The sequence below is a fragment of the Callospermophilus lateralis genome, unplaced genomic scaffold (genome assembly GCF_048772815.1).
Source record: "Callospermophilus lateralis isolate mCalLat2 unplaced genomic scaffold, mCalLat2.hap1 Scaffold_52, whole genome shotgun sequence".
NCBI classification, from domain to species: Eukaryota; Metazoa; Chordata; class Mammalia; order Rodentia; family Sciuridae; genus Callospermophilus; species Callospermophilus lateralis.
The window spans coordinates 6,374,129-6,390,416 of NW_027514454.1; the positions used below are offsets into that span (position 1 = coordinate 6,374,129).

The window sequence follows — 16,288 nt, forward strand, 5'->3', positions numbered from 1 at the left end:
GATAATTCAACATTATTCCCCTCTTCCTAGCTAAAGTCTTAGTCTTAAGAGAATGAAATTTTTCTAAAAAGCATTGAGCAAAAGCAATATTTGTTGTTTACTAGTGCTGCCTAGTTCTTATCAACTTGGGAAATATCAACCTTTGTTTGAGATAATAGTTGTTATTCTTATAAAAAATGAAATGAATATAGCATTTCAAAATGTTTTTTGAAAAAAATGATTTTTGAGATGAATTGAAAGTTATGAACTTTTCAAATTTTTAGATTTTTTTGTTTATTATATTTTCAGGTTGAACAATTAACAAAAGATCTAAAAAAAAAACAGACAAGTGCAGTGAGCTGCTTCTATCAAAAGAACAGCTGCAGAGAAATGTTCAAGAGAGGAATGAAGAAATTAAAAAGCTAGAGTTCAGAGTGAGAGAACTGGAACAAGCCTTACTTGTTAGCACAGACAATTTTCAAAAGGTGTGACATTTTGAGTTAACTTTATTAAGTGTTTTAATGAAGAAAAGTTTGATACACAAACATCAGAGCTTGAATAATAAAGCTTGAGGATGGGGGCAGATGGGAAAGAGCCTTCAGTTTTATCTGAGAAATGCATTTTAAGTGTCAAAAGTTCCTGTTTGACTCTATGAAAGTATTCAAGACTGAATATCTATAACTTTTTGATATTCACTTATGTAGTTTGTCCTCCTAACTGGTCAGAGAGAATTGCTACTTATCCAAAAGAAAACATACACACACACACACACACACACACACACACACACACACACACACATACACACACACATTGAATAATCAATATTTAATGTCTGAAAATTTGAGAACATTCTTATATATTTAAAGGTAGAGGACCAGAAACAATTTGGAGCCTTAGAAGCTAAAGCAGAATTGTCTCTAGAACTGCAACTGCAAGCTGAGCGAGATGCTATTGACAGAAAAGAGAAAGAGGTAAGGACTTCTTTTTTTCTTTTGTGTGTGTGTGTGTGTGTGTGTGTGTGTGTGTGTATTAGATGTACATGGGCAAATATCTTTGTTTTATTTACTTACATGGTTCTGAGGATTGAACCCAGTGCCTCACACATACTAGGCAAGCACTCTACCACTTTATTTTTAAATGACAAAATATGTTTTGAGTTATTTTAAAATCAGTTACCTTGAAAACATCATTTGAACAAAATGAAGTTTGTGGTCTAAAACCAAAGTATAGACTTTCTCAATTCAGTGCCTAGATTGATCTTCCAGACAATAAACATGTGAACTGATAAGCTTATGAAGGAAGTTTATTCCAGGTTGAGAAGATAACTAGTGTAAGCACTTTGAAGCAAGAAGAAATTTAGAGAGCGAGAAAGGACAATTTAGCAGGTATGGGCTGAGTGAAGAGGACAGTGGAGAAATGTAGTAGTTAGGACAAAAGGCAGCATCTCTTTTCTCCTGTTCGTGCTATGGGCATTGAGTTTTTGCTCCCCTCTACTGTGAATTTGGGTTTGTTTGCTTTCCTTTTTCTTTTTAAACTTTTCCCTGAGAATTGATAGTGTTGTTTTACAACATATGAAGCTTGTGCTTAAAAGATTAATAATGAAATAGGAATGGGAATTTAGCTCAATGTGGGTTTGAATCTGCAGCACCACAAAATAATAATAACAAGAAAGTAACTATAAAGTTATCCTGTGTTGCCCTTCTCCCTCCTTCTTAACGAGAAGGATTCAATTAGGCATGGTGCATGCCTGTAGTCCCTGCTTCTCAGGACGCTGAGGCAGGAGAATGAATCACTTGAGTCAAGGAGGTTAAGGTCAGCCTAGACAACATAATAATACCCCTGTGAGAACTAGAAAAGAAAATTTACCTTTAGAGCTATAGTAATCATAACTTTTATTGTCTACTAATAGTTTTCCTAAAACATATAATACTCAACATTGTATAGTAGTAAATAATTTTAAATGTTTAAAATGTTTTTAATTATGTTTTTGTCTCTTTCCACAGAATTTTTCTCAGAACATTTAAATTTATTTTAACAAATACTTATTTTCCTTAAATATCATAGAAGTATTTGTTAATAAGTACTTGGAAATCTGTTTACAAAACTAATTTAGACATCAGCCAAAATGACGGTTCAGCGAATGTGTAGTTCAAAGAAGAAAAAAGGAATCCATAGAAATTACTATAGTTGAAATGATCCATGAGAAGGATCGTTTTCCCATTTTTATGTAACATCTGAGAAGTTCTTGTTTATTAGGTTTGGAGTTTTCATTGAAGGCAGTGAGAACATTTATTTTTGTGTAACTATTTCTTATATTTGAAAGGAATTAATACTTAATGATTTATCTTAAATACTGAATAATCTCCTCCCCCAAAAAATGAACCTTCACAACTGGATCTAAAAGTAGTAGTAGTTGATTAAGGAATCTTGGTGTAGCTTACTAGTTGTTTCTCTTCTTTGTGTGTGTGTTCTGGGGGTCAAAGGGCATCACACAAGCATTCCATCACTGAGTTATTTCCTTAGCCCTAATTCTATACATACACACACACACACACACACACACACATACACACACACACAGGTTTTTTTTGTTTTTGTTTTTGTATTTTGAGATGGAAGCCATTAAGTATAGTGCCAGGCTGGCTATAAACTCCAAATTACAGGGTTCAAGCAATCCTCTCACATCAGCTTCCTGAGTAGCTGGGACTACATTCATGTGCCACCATGCCCTATTATTTTTATTATCTTTTGAACGTAATATATATCTACTAACACCTTAATTTCCTGAATTAAGTTTCTAATACACATCTACCTTTTACTCAGGATTATAGCACTAGTAGTTCAGAACTATAAGAAACCATAGAGAGCATCTGTTAACTGACTTTCAGTTTTTACAGATAGAGACCCAGAGCCAAAGATGTTGAGTGAATATATACAGATTAAAATAGCAGCTGACCTTCATTTACTTGCTTTAAATAACTATAATGAGTATTCTATCAGAACTCCCTCCCTTACCTATAACTGAATAATGAATGTAGAATTAAAACATATGTCTTTTAATGAAAATAACTTAAGCATTCTATCCTGAAAACTAGGCAAATGTTTTCAGATGTCCTATTGAGTATAAACATAAAGATATCCTTATGTATCATTATAGTTGAGATGTTCAAATACTCCCAAAACCTAGATTTGAATAAAACATTTTTTTGAAAGTTCATTAAACTACGTAGAAATGTGGGATGAATAAAAAGAAGAAAACAGCTTCTTATAGGAGAAGATAATATTGTGGAGACAATAGTTATTTTGAGAAAAGGATTCCTTCAATAAGTTTTAGCTCTCTGTAGAATTAATGAGCTCTAGTTTACAGATAGCAATAGTAAATAATAGTTAACTTTGCTGAGGGCTGAGTCTAGAAAGTATATTAAATGCCTTATCCCATTAACCCTTAACAGTCTCGCTGGGAATAGGTTCTGTTCTAAAATCTCCTAATTTACCAATGTGTGAGCTGATCCTTAAGAGAGGTTAGTAAGTGTCTGTACTTAGTACAGACAGAAAGAACTGATTCTGGAACCCTATGATGCTATACTGCCAGAACACTGAATATATTTTCCTTGTTAGTGAAAAATGTTAAAGACTGTCATTCAACATTTATTATTAAACTTTTTCTGCATGTAAAGCACTTTTGTTCAGTTGTGAAATCAACACCAGACTTCAAGGAATATGCTATCTAATTAGTGGAACATATAAGATTTTTTTAACATTTTTTTAAAGTTGTTGATGTACCTTTATTTTATTTTTTGATTTTATGTGGTGCTGAGAATCGAATGCAGTGGCTCACACATGCCAGGCAAACATTTGCTCTACCGCTGAGCCACAACCCCAGCCCCTATACTTTTTTTTATGAGAAAAAAAAAAAACACTTAAAAATAAAATAAAATAAAACTCAAATAGGTACAAATTAGTGTCATCCAAATAGTCTATATATCAATTGGTAGATAAGTAAAACAAGTTTAAACCTTTCTAATGTTCTTCTGGTTTTGGTGTTGTTATAAGACAGCCTGAAACTAGAGTCTGCTTGAATAACAAGAATGTTCCATAGTGTCATTTGGAGAAATTAAGGTCTGATGTGATGTCTCAAGTTCAGCTACTTAAAATTAAAATGTTAGTACTTTAAACCAGTCCTTCTCTGCATATGAATCAGCTGGGGATCTTGTTAAAGTGCAGGTCTTTTTTTTAATCTTTTTTTTTAATTTTTAGTCGTAGAGAAACTAAATACCTTTTTTTCCTAATGTGGTGCTGAAGATCAAACCCTGTGCTCATGCATGCTAGGCAAGTGCTCTACCACTGAGCCACAACCTCAGCTCCCAAAATGCAGATTTTGAGTGCAGCACAAGATTCTGTGCATCAAACGTGCTCTCACATGATACCTATTCTGCTGCTCCAGAGACTACACTTTGAGTAGCAGGGCTTTTAAGACATAGAGCTAAGACTTTGACTATTAAGTGATGTCACAAGGAAAGAAAGGGTCATGTGAGGTGGGGCAGCAATTTTGAACTTAAATAACTATGTGTATGTTGATTTTATAATACCTTGTCATTAAAATTTGTTATAGAAGAGAAGAATATGTGTAACTACTGTCAGATAACTTTGAAGAAGATACAGTCATCACAATTTTCAATAAACTAACCTGGAAATTATATATGTACAACCACTAAATGTGTTTTAGTGTCTACAGAATTTAATATCAGTGTTACAAAAAATTTTAAATAGAGGTCTTAGACATTAGTTATTAGAAACAAGATAAATTATAGTTTAGGACTGGAACTCCGCAGGTTCAAAAGGTGGTTTCACCACATAGTAGACATGTGACCTCAGGACAAGTTACTCCTTGCTGTAACTCCCTTCCTTACTTCTGAAATGGGGTTAATCATAGAATAGAGCTCCTAAGGTTGTAACAGGCTTTTTAAAAAATAACAATATATAAAGCACTTTGTACCCATGCCTAGCAGTTATTCTCTATAAATAATAGCCATTATTTAGTATTGATACCATTTCTGTTTAAGAAATATTAGGCTGATTTTTTTTCCTTGCTGACTTCTCTTTTTAGGCTGATTTTTAAGACCTTGCCTTGCCTGTGATGTATCACAGAATGTGATGTGATGTATCAGAATATAAGCAACATATGCCCCTTTTCAACTTTAAGGCACTAAATGATTTAAAGTTGACTCTGAGCCAGTTACTACTAAACACTGCTTCTGCATCTTAGGTTGCTGTTAATACAACATTTTTGATCATCAAGTAAATATATGTTTATAAATTCATTTATTAAATATTAAGTAGCTGTGAAGCAGTGAGCTAAAGTGACTGCTAATGTCCTCAATCAAACCCATATTTTTAAATAGAGCAATAATTAGCTCTTAATATTCATCATCAGGTTTATTTTTTTTTGTATAACCATCAAAGAGGATTATTTTACTTTTATTACTAATAATCCATCTTCAAAAATTAAATTTCTGTTTTCCTATAAGTAAGAGCTCCCTGATTTTCTACCAAAATTATTTTGTTTAACTTCCTCTGCAATTCAGACCTAAGGATCTCTTGACCTTATTGTGTATCTCTGCTTCCATCTGCTTAATCAAACCACAAAGCAGTCAGGGCATTCAATGGATTATAATTAGATATTTGTGGGACTATATTAAGTTAGTTTTATTTGATACTAGAATAACTGAATTAATTCTACAACTTTTCTAAGCTTTTCAATAGCAACTGACTTAATTCTAACTGAATTTAACATAAGAGTTAGCATGTGGACTACTCCTTTCTGTGACTATTTCTGCTTATGGTAGAAAATGTTTCCTGGTGTCCTTCTTTAAGGTGTCTTCTGCTTGGGCAAGATGTTTTAAGAATGTGCAGGTGACAGGCACAGTGGCACACACCTCTAATCCCACAACTCAGAAGTCTGAGGCAGGAAGATTGCAAGTTTGAGGTCAGCCTCAGCAACTTAGCAAGACCCTAAGCAACTTACTAAGCATGACTGTATCTAAAAACTGTAAAATGAAAAAAAGGGCTGGGGATGTGGTTCCATGGTAAAGCTCCCTTGGGTTCAGTCCCCAGTGCCAAAACAAAAACAAAATAAACAAACCAAAAAACAACAACAAAAAAAGAATGTGCAGTGTGAGCATGTCTAGGAACCATACAGGTATGGCTGGCTTAGAAAACCACTTTCCTTTATTCTTATGAATTAAGCATATGTATTTTATAAAGCAAATACAACATTCTTTTTTTAAAATTTCTTTTTTAGTTGTAGTTGGACACAATATGTTTATTTATTTTTATGTGGTACTGAGGATCAAACCTAGTGCCTCACATGTGCACAACAGGTGTTTTACCACTGAGCTACAGCCCCGGCCCCAACATTCTTAATTCTATCTCGACAAACATCTGTATAAAGTTTTTTTTTCTTTACTTTTCATAATTTTGATATTAAAGATAACAAACTTAGAAGAACAACTAGAGAAATTTAGAGATGAGCTTGAAAATAAAAATGAAGAAGTTCAGCAACTACATATGCAATTGGAAATACAGAAAAAGGAATCCACTGCCTGTCTACAGGAACTTGAACAAGAAAATAAATTATTCAAGGTAACTATTTTAGAAAAAAAATTTTCTATAAAGAGATAATAAGTTTTGCTCCTATGTAGTTATAATAAACATTTACTAAGTCCAGATCTAAATAATACTCACTCGAAGAACACTAGCAAGCAAATAGATTTGCATGGAACTTATTTTCTGTTTATAATTAAATTTTTGAGATCTTTTATTGAAATATTTCAAGAATTATTGATCTACATTATGTCTAATTTTTTTTTACTTGTACATTGTAGGAAATGTATTTTTTATAAGACTTAATTGAAACAATGTTGTGAAAAATGCCAGTCATGAATACATCCAACTATGATAGTTATTTTTGTCACTAGGATGAAATGGAGAAATTGAGATTTGCCATAATGGATCCTGAGGCTGTCTCTACTCATGAACAGCATATGCTATTTGGGAAATTTGCTCAAATAATACAGGAAAAAAAGGTAAAAATTGATCGATTAAATGAGCATATTAGAGACTTTCATCAACAACTTAGACTTACAACAGATAACAAGGTATACTCATTTAAAATTGGTTATTATGTGAAATATAATAGTTAAATAGAGTAATTAGCTTTGGATGCCATCTGTTATAGACTTAATTCAGTATTTTATCCTTTCCAATAAAATGTACTAATGTTGACAATATCCTATTAGAGAATCAAATACTAAAAGCATAAGCCACTTATGTGTAATAGAACTTCCAGAATGATGTTCTAAATAAGGTCTTTGTTTGATGTGATAAGGGAGGTGTTGGTCTATATTGAAAGTAACATAATGTATCTGACAAGCTATACAGCTTTTGTGCCTGATCATCTTTAAGTTTTTACCCTAAAATAAAACAAAATTTTAAAATATGAATACATACTTTTCTGTGTTTCCCTTTTTCGAATTAACTAGTAGGATTTTGAAGAAAAAAATGAACTGATAAGGGATCTTGAAGCCAAAATAGAATGTCTAAAGAGTGATCAAGAACGTTTGAAGAAAAATAGAGAAGAAGAAACAGACAAGCTCAATGAAGTGATTGAAAAAACTTCAGGAGGAATTGTCATATATTAAACAGAATATGTTGTTGGATACCAATTCCCCCTCAGAACAAGAGGACAGCTTGAAACATCAGTTGGAAAAGGTTATAGCTGAAAACCTGGCTTTGGAACAGCAAGTAGAAATCACTAATGAAGAAATGGCCTTCACAAAAAATGTACTTAAAGAAACCAATTTTAAAATGGATCAGCTAACACAAGAATTAGTCAACTTGAAGAGAGAACATGACCATAAGGAAAAAATCCAAAGTATACCAGATAAAAGTGTTAGCATGACTATAGATGATCTCAGCAAAGACCAACCCGAACTGGAAGTAATCCATATTGAAGATGTTCTTAAACCCCCTGAGAACAAGATGTATCTCAGATCTTTTGAAGAAAGCACTGAAGTTTCCAGAAATTTGGAAACAAAACTGCTACAGCTTGAGAGCTCTGTTAGCACAAAGGACTTAGAACTTATCCAGTGTTATAAACAAATAGAAGACATAAAAGAACAAGGCCAATCTGAAACAGAAATGCTTCAGAAGAAGATCGTAAACCTACAGAAAGTACTTGAGGAGAAAGTAGCTGCTGCTCTTGTAAGTCAAGTCCAACTTGAGGCAGTTCAGGAATATGTGAAATTCTATCAAGATAAAGGAATAGCTTCATCAGAACTTGAAAAGGAAAATATGCAGAATTTAAATCAAATAACAGAAAACAAGATGGAGTCAGATATGTCTGCATTAACCTTGAGAATATCAGACTTAGAAAGACAAGTGATTGAAATGCATACTACTTTGATTTCAGAAAAAGAACAAGTAGAAACTGCAAAGAAAAAATGCTTTGGAAAAAGAAAAGAAGCTGATATAACTGCAGAAGTTATTGGAGGACAGTAAGAAAAAACTAGAAGGAAAAGAAAGGAAAAGAAGCCCTCATGGAGATTTTGTTCTCAAGGTTAGTTTTTTATATTTGAAATTTTCAAATAAATACCCTAAGAAACTTTTTTTTCCTTTGCGTATTAAGCTGATTGGTAATTCTCTAAGCCAAACAGTTCTGCTGACACCTACCAATTTATACATAATGGGATTTTATTAAAAAAATCATACTGTTCTTAAAGAACTTTAGACAAACTAAAGAGTTTGTTTGAGCAAAAAGTGCTACATGCATTGTGCAACACTCAGAAACAGAAAAGAGATTCGAACAGCTTCACTGTGCAATAGTGGATGGATTTAGAGGCAGAACTCACAAATAAAATTCAGAAGTTGCTTAATTGGTCATGGCTAGACCTTGTTTGGATGTGATTTGATTGGTTGATTGCCTATGATTGGCTGAAACATAGTTGCCTATTATCATTGGCTGAGACTTAGTAGTTGATTATACTCTGTTCATTTGTTTCCCTACCAAGTTGTATTGCAGTTTCTTACACAGAAACTCAAGGTATAGAGACCAGATTAAATTTAACACTATAGGGTCATTTTATTATCATTAGAATAATGGGCCCTAATTATATTTTGTGATCTTCAAACATCTTTATTCAATCAGGGTTGTCATTAATTAGAACAGTTCAAATAAATATGGAAACATTAAATTTAGCAAATGTCCTCTAGAATTTCTGTGGATATTTTCCCCCTTAATGTACCTCTACTAAGTATGTTATGTCATCATCTCTTTTAAGTACTATAGTGCACCCTATAATCATCAACACCACAGTAATGTATATTTATAAGTATTCTATACATTCTAATCTTGCACCGAAGACAGTTTATTAATAGGTGATTTTAAATTAATACCAGCACAATTTATTTTTTGGTTGGGGGAGAGCTTTATAAAATGGTCATACCACACTTTTGCAAAAACAATTTTGGCATAAAATCTGTGAAAGTTATGTAGGTGAGATACAATTATAAAAATATCAAAATATATTCATATTGAATTAACATATGAGTAACAAGTTATTAGCTTGGCAAATTTTATGCCTCATAATATATTTTATTCTTAGGAAAAATTTGTAACTGACCTAAGTCTACTTACATAAAGATCAGAAATTGCAGTTATTTCTTAGTATATGACAGACATGACAAGTTCCCTCACTTAATAAACTTACAATTTCAAGTACCAGAAGTTCAGTCTTATCTGCCCCAGAAGATTGATACATTGGGATTTTATGTCTACTTAATTTATATTGGCAAAGGATAATAATTTCATTCACTATACTTTTTCTTCCTATCTCATTGGAATAGCATATTACTGTAGGTAATAATTATTAAAATATTAATATAACTTTTTAGGTATAACTTATAATAATTATCTTTGAGCTCATATCTTTTGAGGAAAGTAATATAAATATGAAACTTTTGAGTGGCACAAAGAATATTTTTATCAATAATTTATAAATGTTATATATATTAATGGCATGATTTGTCTTTCATTCCCAGAAAATCTTTCTTATTTCCTTAAGAATACAAAATGATGGTTCTTAAAATGTTTCACTGTTCGTTAAAAGAGCATTTATCACGAAAACCCCTAGGCAGTCAGTCTTGGAAAAGCTTCATTAGAATGTGTAAATGCTTTGAATTTAGCTTTTTTTTTTTTTAATGATGTATTTCTTATGCTTTCTACTGTATCCAGACAACTACTGAGTTAATAAATGCCAGTGGAGAAAGTGGATTTTTTGAAGAACTTGAGGCTCTTAGAATCGAGTTAGTGGCTACCAAAGAAGAACTTGCCACTTTCAGAGAAAGGACAAAAAAACTTCAAAAAGAGCTTTTGGTAAGACAAGTAACATAACTCCTAATTCATTTATTTCTACCCATCTTAATTCCCTTTCAAATTGTCCTATAGAAACAAGTCCAGAGCCATAACTTAAAAACTAAATTTACAAGTCTTTTTGAAAAATTCATTGTTATAAATCTATTCACCATCTCCTTGCTTGTTTTGCTAGGAATCTTTATATTAGAAGAATGTTTTTAATCTCTAGTCTTTTAGCAAAGGAAGTGAAAAACTGCTGTTAAAGAGAACTTAAATCCCCTTGGAAACAAAAGTAAAGGCTAATAAAATTATTTCAATTTTGTAGTAACCTGTGACCATACATATATGCGAAAGTATATATGTATTACAGTTTCCAAAGTGTTTTTCCTATTATTCTGAGGCAAGTGAACATATAAATGAAATTATACTTTTTCCCTCTCCACTGTAAGTTCTTCATTTGATGTGCAAGATTTTCAACTTAATTTAACTCTGTTTTAGGTAAAAGAGACAAATATGGCATCTCTTCAGAGAGATTTAAGCCAAGTTAAGAATCAACTTGTTGAGGAAAAAAAGAAATTATCCCACTTCTTAATAAAAGAGGATAAGTCTGAAGTACCAACAAACAGAAACATCTTCTTAGAGCCACTTCCTATTGTAGTAGGTAAAAACACTGCATCCCAAACGGACCAAATACTCAAGGTAAACATGAGCAACCAGACTCTACAAATTCTTGTTAAAAATGCAGGAATTCAAATTGATATACAGACTAGCTGTTCCTCAGAAAAAGTCTCTGAAATAATTAGGCAATTTACTGAAAGAATTGAACACATACAAGAACTTCATGCCACTGAAATTTTGGATATGGAATCCAGACATATTTCAGAAACTGAAACTTTAAAGAAGGAACATTATGTTGCTGTTGAGTTACTCACAGAGGAGTGTGGTACATTGAAGGCAGTGATACAGTGTCTGAGACCTAAAGAGGTATTTATTTTGTTGTTGTCATGTGGGGGGAGTTTCCACTGTTGTCAACAATCTGTTTTTAAGCAAAAATTTTAAAAGAAATTTGAGAAATATCTCTTCTTTATACTATTAGAATTTAAGTGTCCCCATTGTATTAGATAGTAGAGTTCTTATGTAAGTTTGCAACTTGTTATGATTCCTTAAATAATAACTATCTCTTCTTACTATGGTAATATCCTTAAGGAAAAAATTATAGACTTGTTATAAATCATAGTTTCATTTCACGTATGCTTAGATTGAGTTTTTTTCTTTTTCTTTGCCTTTTTTTTTCTTTTTACAGCATTATAACAGCAAATATTTCATTGGGTTCTGTTTTTATTAAAACAAAAATATTTATGTATGTTGTTTCTTTTTTCTAATTAGGGATCCTTGATTCCTGACTAACGTATTCTAATGCTTACAAAACTAGAGAAATATATTCAAGTGGTAAGTTATATAAAATTCTGGAATGTTTATAGTATTTGATTAAAACGTGTTATTTTTGTTTGAAGAAAGTATGTTTTTTATTTTTTTTATTTATTTATTTTTATTTTTTTTATTGTTGGTTGTTCAAAACATTACATAGTTCTTGATATATCATATTTCACACTTTGATTCAAGTGGGTTATGAACTCCCATTTTTACCCCGTTGATTTTTATTTTTGTTTGTTTGTTTGTTTAACAACAAATGATTGTTTTCTTTATTTTAGATTCTGGATCAGACTGGAGTCAAGGAGTTTATCTTACACAAAATCAGGGATTTGACACAGCATCGGAAGGACGAGGAGAAGAAGGTGAAAATATAACAGAATCATTTCCAAAGAAAATAAAGGTACTGAAAGATAAATATTACTGAAACATAATATATTTTAGTAAACTTAGCCAGTATAATTTCTATGTTGAACATAGTAGTTTATTTAAAGTTATATACTGGATCTCTGAAAAAACTGTATAGCAAGAAAGATCTAAGGAAGGGGGAGAGAGAGGGAGAAAATATGCTGCCCTTCACTCCCTCCTTTCTTCCAGAATTAGTGACCAGATCTTTTGGTCAATTCTCTGTTAACTAGATATTGAGAAAAAAGGATGTTGGAAGTAGCATCCATGGTTGCTCAAACAATGTCTAGTACAGTCCACCCCATCAAATAGAAGCAAAAGGTAGCACTCACCTCATGCTTCAAATGAAAACAGGCTAAAATAAATGACTTAAAAGAAAAAAAAATCCATGAGAATCTATTTCATTTTATTTCCATATTCCACAAATAATAATATATTGTATTTCATTTTATTTCCATATTCCACAAATAATAATATATTGTATTTCATTTTATTTCCATATTCCACAAATAATAAAATACAATATATTAAATAATTATGTTATGAAGATTTAAAAAAATAATTTTTATTATTGCTGATTTTGTTTGCCAAAATTATAAAAGCAGTCTCAAGGAATGGAAGTTTTTCCCACGGTATTTCTTTTGGTCAAATCAATGGCTAATCATTAAATCTAGGAAGAGTACATTAGCTAAACTGAAGGAACTTAGAGGTGAAAGCTATGGAAATCATAGACCATCTGTTGCAATTGACTTAGCTCTCCACAGGAAGAAGGCATTTAGTAAAGGTTCCTGGAGTTTCTTTTCTGCGGTTCCTTTTCTAAATCTATTTTGCTTCATAATGCTATATTGCTTAATATTTCTCCTTGTAGCTCTCATTTTTTCAGCATTTGGAGAAGTTGTCATAACTTTGGCTTTTGGATTTTGGTTTCTAGGGATTACTGAGAGCTGTTCATAATGAGGGCTTGCAGGTGCTTTCTCTCACTGAGTAACCATGTGGTGAAAGAGAAGACCATTCTATTCAACAGGCTTCAGAATTTTGGCTAGAAGAGAGAAGATCTTATCTTAATATCATCTCATCTCTTAAGGATTTAATTACCAAAATACAAGTGCAAAGGGAATCTGAGGTACCCAAAGAATATTATAGTCTTTGTAGCATTATTATTTTTAATGACAATAATGAACTTTGTATATTAAATTCTTTTTTATATGAATTTTCACATAAATTATTGTCTGTATTTTCAGACTCAAAAATACATACATTCTTTTAAAAACCTATTTTGGTTAGTAGAATGTTTTAAAAACATGTTTATTTGAAACCTAACTTTTGTTATTTGTACTCTGCTAGGTTAATGATAATTCTCAATCTCCTGAGAGCCTCCCGGACTGGTGAGGGGAATTTCTACTTGCTCTCCAACATGTTTTCTTAAAGGAGCACAATGTTTTGCTAGCTGCTTTTCAGATTGAACTGACAGCTCTAGGCACTAAAGATGCAGTTGGATTATTAAAGTGTTTGGAACAGTGAATACAAGAACATGTATCAAAACAAAATTTTATTTTAAAGAATACTATTTTTAATAGTAATAAAAAATCAGTTGCTTATTTGTTTTAGAGTCTTAATTTAAGTATGAAGATAAGCATTTTTAACAGGGGCCACTAAGAGTATTTAGGAGAAGAACATTACCTTTTGTCTTATATTAGAAAGTAAGAAAAACTTAAAATTAATGAGATAGTCCTCAAACTTGGAAATTTAGAAAGAGCTGTAAAACCTAAAGAAAAGAGAAGGAATAAGATACAGTCACTTCTCATTATTTTCAGTAGTTATATTTTATAAACCTACAAGGAGTCATTGGTCCTGTGGGAAATACAGAAATAGGTTACTGCAAGCCTCAATCACAATATTTTCATCAACCAGTCAATACATGATCTTATTTTCTGTGTGGTTGTGTTTAAAGAATTCTTATATGGGGAGGGGAGAAGAAATGTATCTCAGTGGTAGAATGCTTGCCAAGCATACTCTTGGCCCTGGGCTCAGTACTCAGTGCCATTAAAAAAAAGAAAAAAGATACCTTCTGTGTTGTATATTATTCATTAATGTTTAACACGGCCAAGAGCAATCATACAGAAGCTTATCTAACACACTTTTCTCCTTAAAGCACGTCACAGATTTCTTGCAATTAGGAACACCAAGCCCTTCACTTGTGGGCCATTTAAAACCATGAAATCACAAATAAAAAGCACAATATGGAAAAACAAGTTACTAAACAGGACATTTGTGTACAATATGAGAGCTAAAATACAAAGGTAGAGTATGCCCTTGTTTAACTTAGCCAGGAACATGTGCATGAGGAAATTTAAATTTTTTACTACTCTAACTATGTCTGACAAAGCAATACAAGTATTGGTTTGAGGGTTACAAAAACTTTTTATCAAGTAGACAAATCTGAAAACACAGGATCCATTAATAATGAGGATTAACTATAATAAAGTAAAAAACATTAATGAAATGTACAGTACAATATAGAGGATAAATCATTAAAAATTGGTTCCTTGAAAATGCTAATAAGAAAATCTTTTCTGGAGAATTCATTATGATTTTTAAATGTTATAAATGAATATGAGATCATAATTAAACATGTAACAAATAAAATAACAAAATATTATAAATTATTTTATTTATACAAATAAGAAAATTGAGGTGAAATTAAAAAAAAAATTACTTATCAAAATTCATGCTGGAAGAAACAGAATACCTGAAAAGATATACAACATCATCAAATCAGTAGTTAAAAATAGACAGAAGAAGCTTATTATCTGAAATTGAAGTACCACATGCTCAAATTAATGACAAGAAAATGACCTTGAAAAGAGAACAAGAAAATGATAAACCAAACCTAGGTATGTTACAAAACAGACTCATATAATTATACAAATGGGTGAAAATATTTTACTTTACATTATTATTACTCAGTTAAAACATTTCCTTTGAGTGGTATTGATTTCTCATTTTCATAACATTAATTATAGTAATTACTGCAGTGTCTAGAGAGGATTGTCAAATTGATTTTAAACAACTGTATCTAATTTTAAATACAGTAGCCTTACCTTGACCAAGTTAAACAAATTAATTTCATGGTCTCTTTTTGTTTGTTTATTTGTTTTAATTGGTTATACATGACCGCAGAGTGCATTTATGCACTTTGATATATCATGCATAGATGGGATATAATTTCTCATTTTTCTGAGTATACATGTTGAAGAATCATATTATTCATGTAGTCACATATATACATACAGTAATAATATCTGTTTTATTCTACTATCTTTCCTATCCCCAAATTCCCTCCCCTCTTCTCCCATCACTTCCCTCTACCTAATCTAAGGTAACCATATTCTTCCCTACTATCACCCACCTTATGTGAATTAGCATTCACAAATTAGAGAAAACATTTGGCCTTTAGTTTTATGGGATTGGCTTATTTTGCTTACCATGATATTCTCCTACTCCAACCATTTTCTGGCAAATGCCATAGTTTTACTCTCCTTTAAAGCTCTGAGTAATATTCCATTGAGTATATATACCACATTTTCTTTATCCATTCATCTGTTGATTGATACATAGGTTTGTTCCATAGATAAGCTATTGTGAATTGAGCTGCTATAAACATTGATACAGATGCATCACTATACTGTGCTAATTTTAAGTCCTTTGGGTATATAAACCAAGGAATTGGATAGCTGGGTTAAAGGGTGGTTCCATTCCCAGTTTTCTGAGGAATCTCCATACTGCTTTCCATAGTGGTTGCACCAATTTGCAGTCCCTCCAGCAATGTATGAGTATGCCTGTTCCACCACATCCTCGACAACATTTGTTGTTGCCTCTATTCTTGATGATTGATTGCCATTCTGACAGGAGTGAGGTGAAATCTTAGAGTAACTTTGATTTGCATTTCTCTAATTGCTGGAGATGTTGAACTCTCTTAAAGCTGTACATTAAGAAAGGTGTTTTATATACTAGAGAATAACTACCTAAAGGAAAAGGAAATCCATAATTAAAGTAGCC

General features: G+C 31.8%; 1 protein-coding gene across 1 annotated transcript in view; it reads left to right on the forward strand.

Moving 5' to 3' along the window:
* LOC143390223 (A-kinase anchor protein 9-like) overlaps window positions 1-14,447 on the forward strand; it is a 79,204-nt gene extending 64,757 nt beyond the window's left edge. The window contains 16 exon segments of the mRNA XM_077108332.1: window positions 289-313; window positions 316-464; window positions 849-953; window positions 6,472-6,624; window positions 6,960-7,139; window positions 7,527-7,652; window positions 7,654-8,478; window positions 8,480-8,599; window positions 10,274-10,414; window positions 10,892-11,377; window positions 11,780-11,792; window positions 11,795-11,842; window positions 12,106-12,227; window positions 13,161-13,352; window positions 13,574-13,762; window positions 14,382-14,447. Coding sequence (XP_076964447.1) covers window positions 289-313; window positions 316-464; window positions 849-953; window positions 6,472-6,624; window positions 6,960-7,139; window positions 7,527-7,652; window positions 7,654-8,478; window positions 8,480-8,599; window positions 10,274-10,414; window positions 10,892-11,377; window positions 11,780-11,792; window positions 11,795-11,842; window positions 12,106-12,227; window positions 13,161-13,352; window positions 13,574-13,762; window positions 14,382-14,447 — 2,940 coding nt within the window.
* Window positions 14,448-16,288: the final 1,841 nt, after the last annotated feature.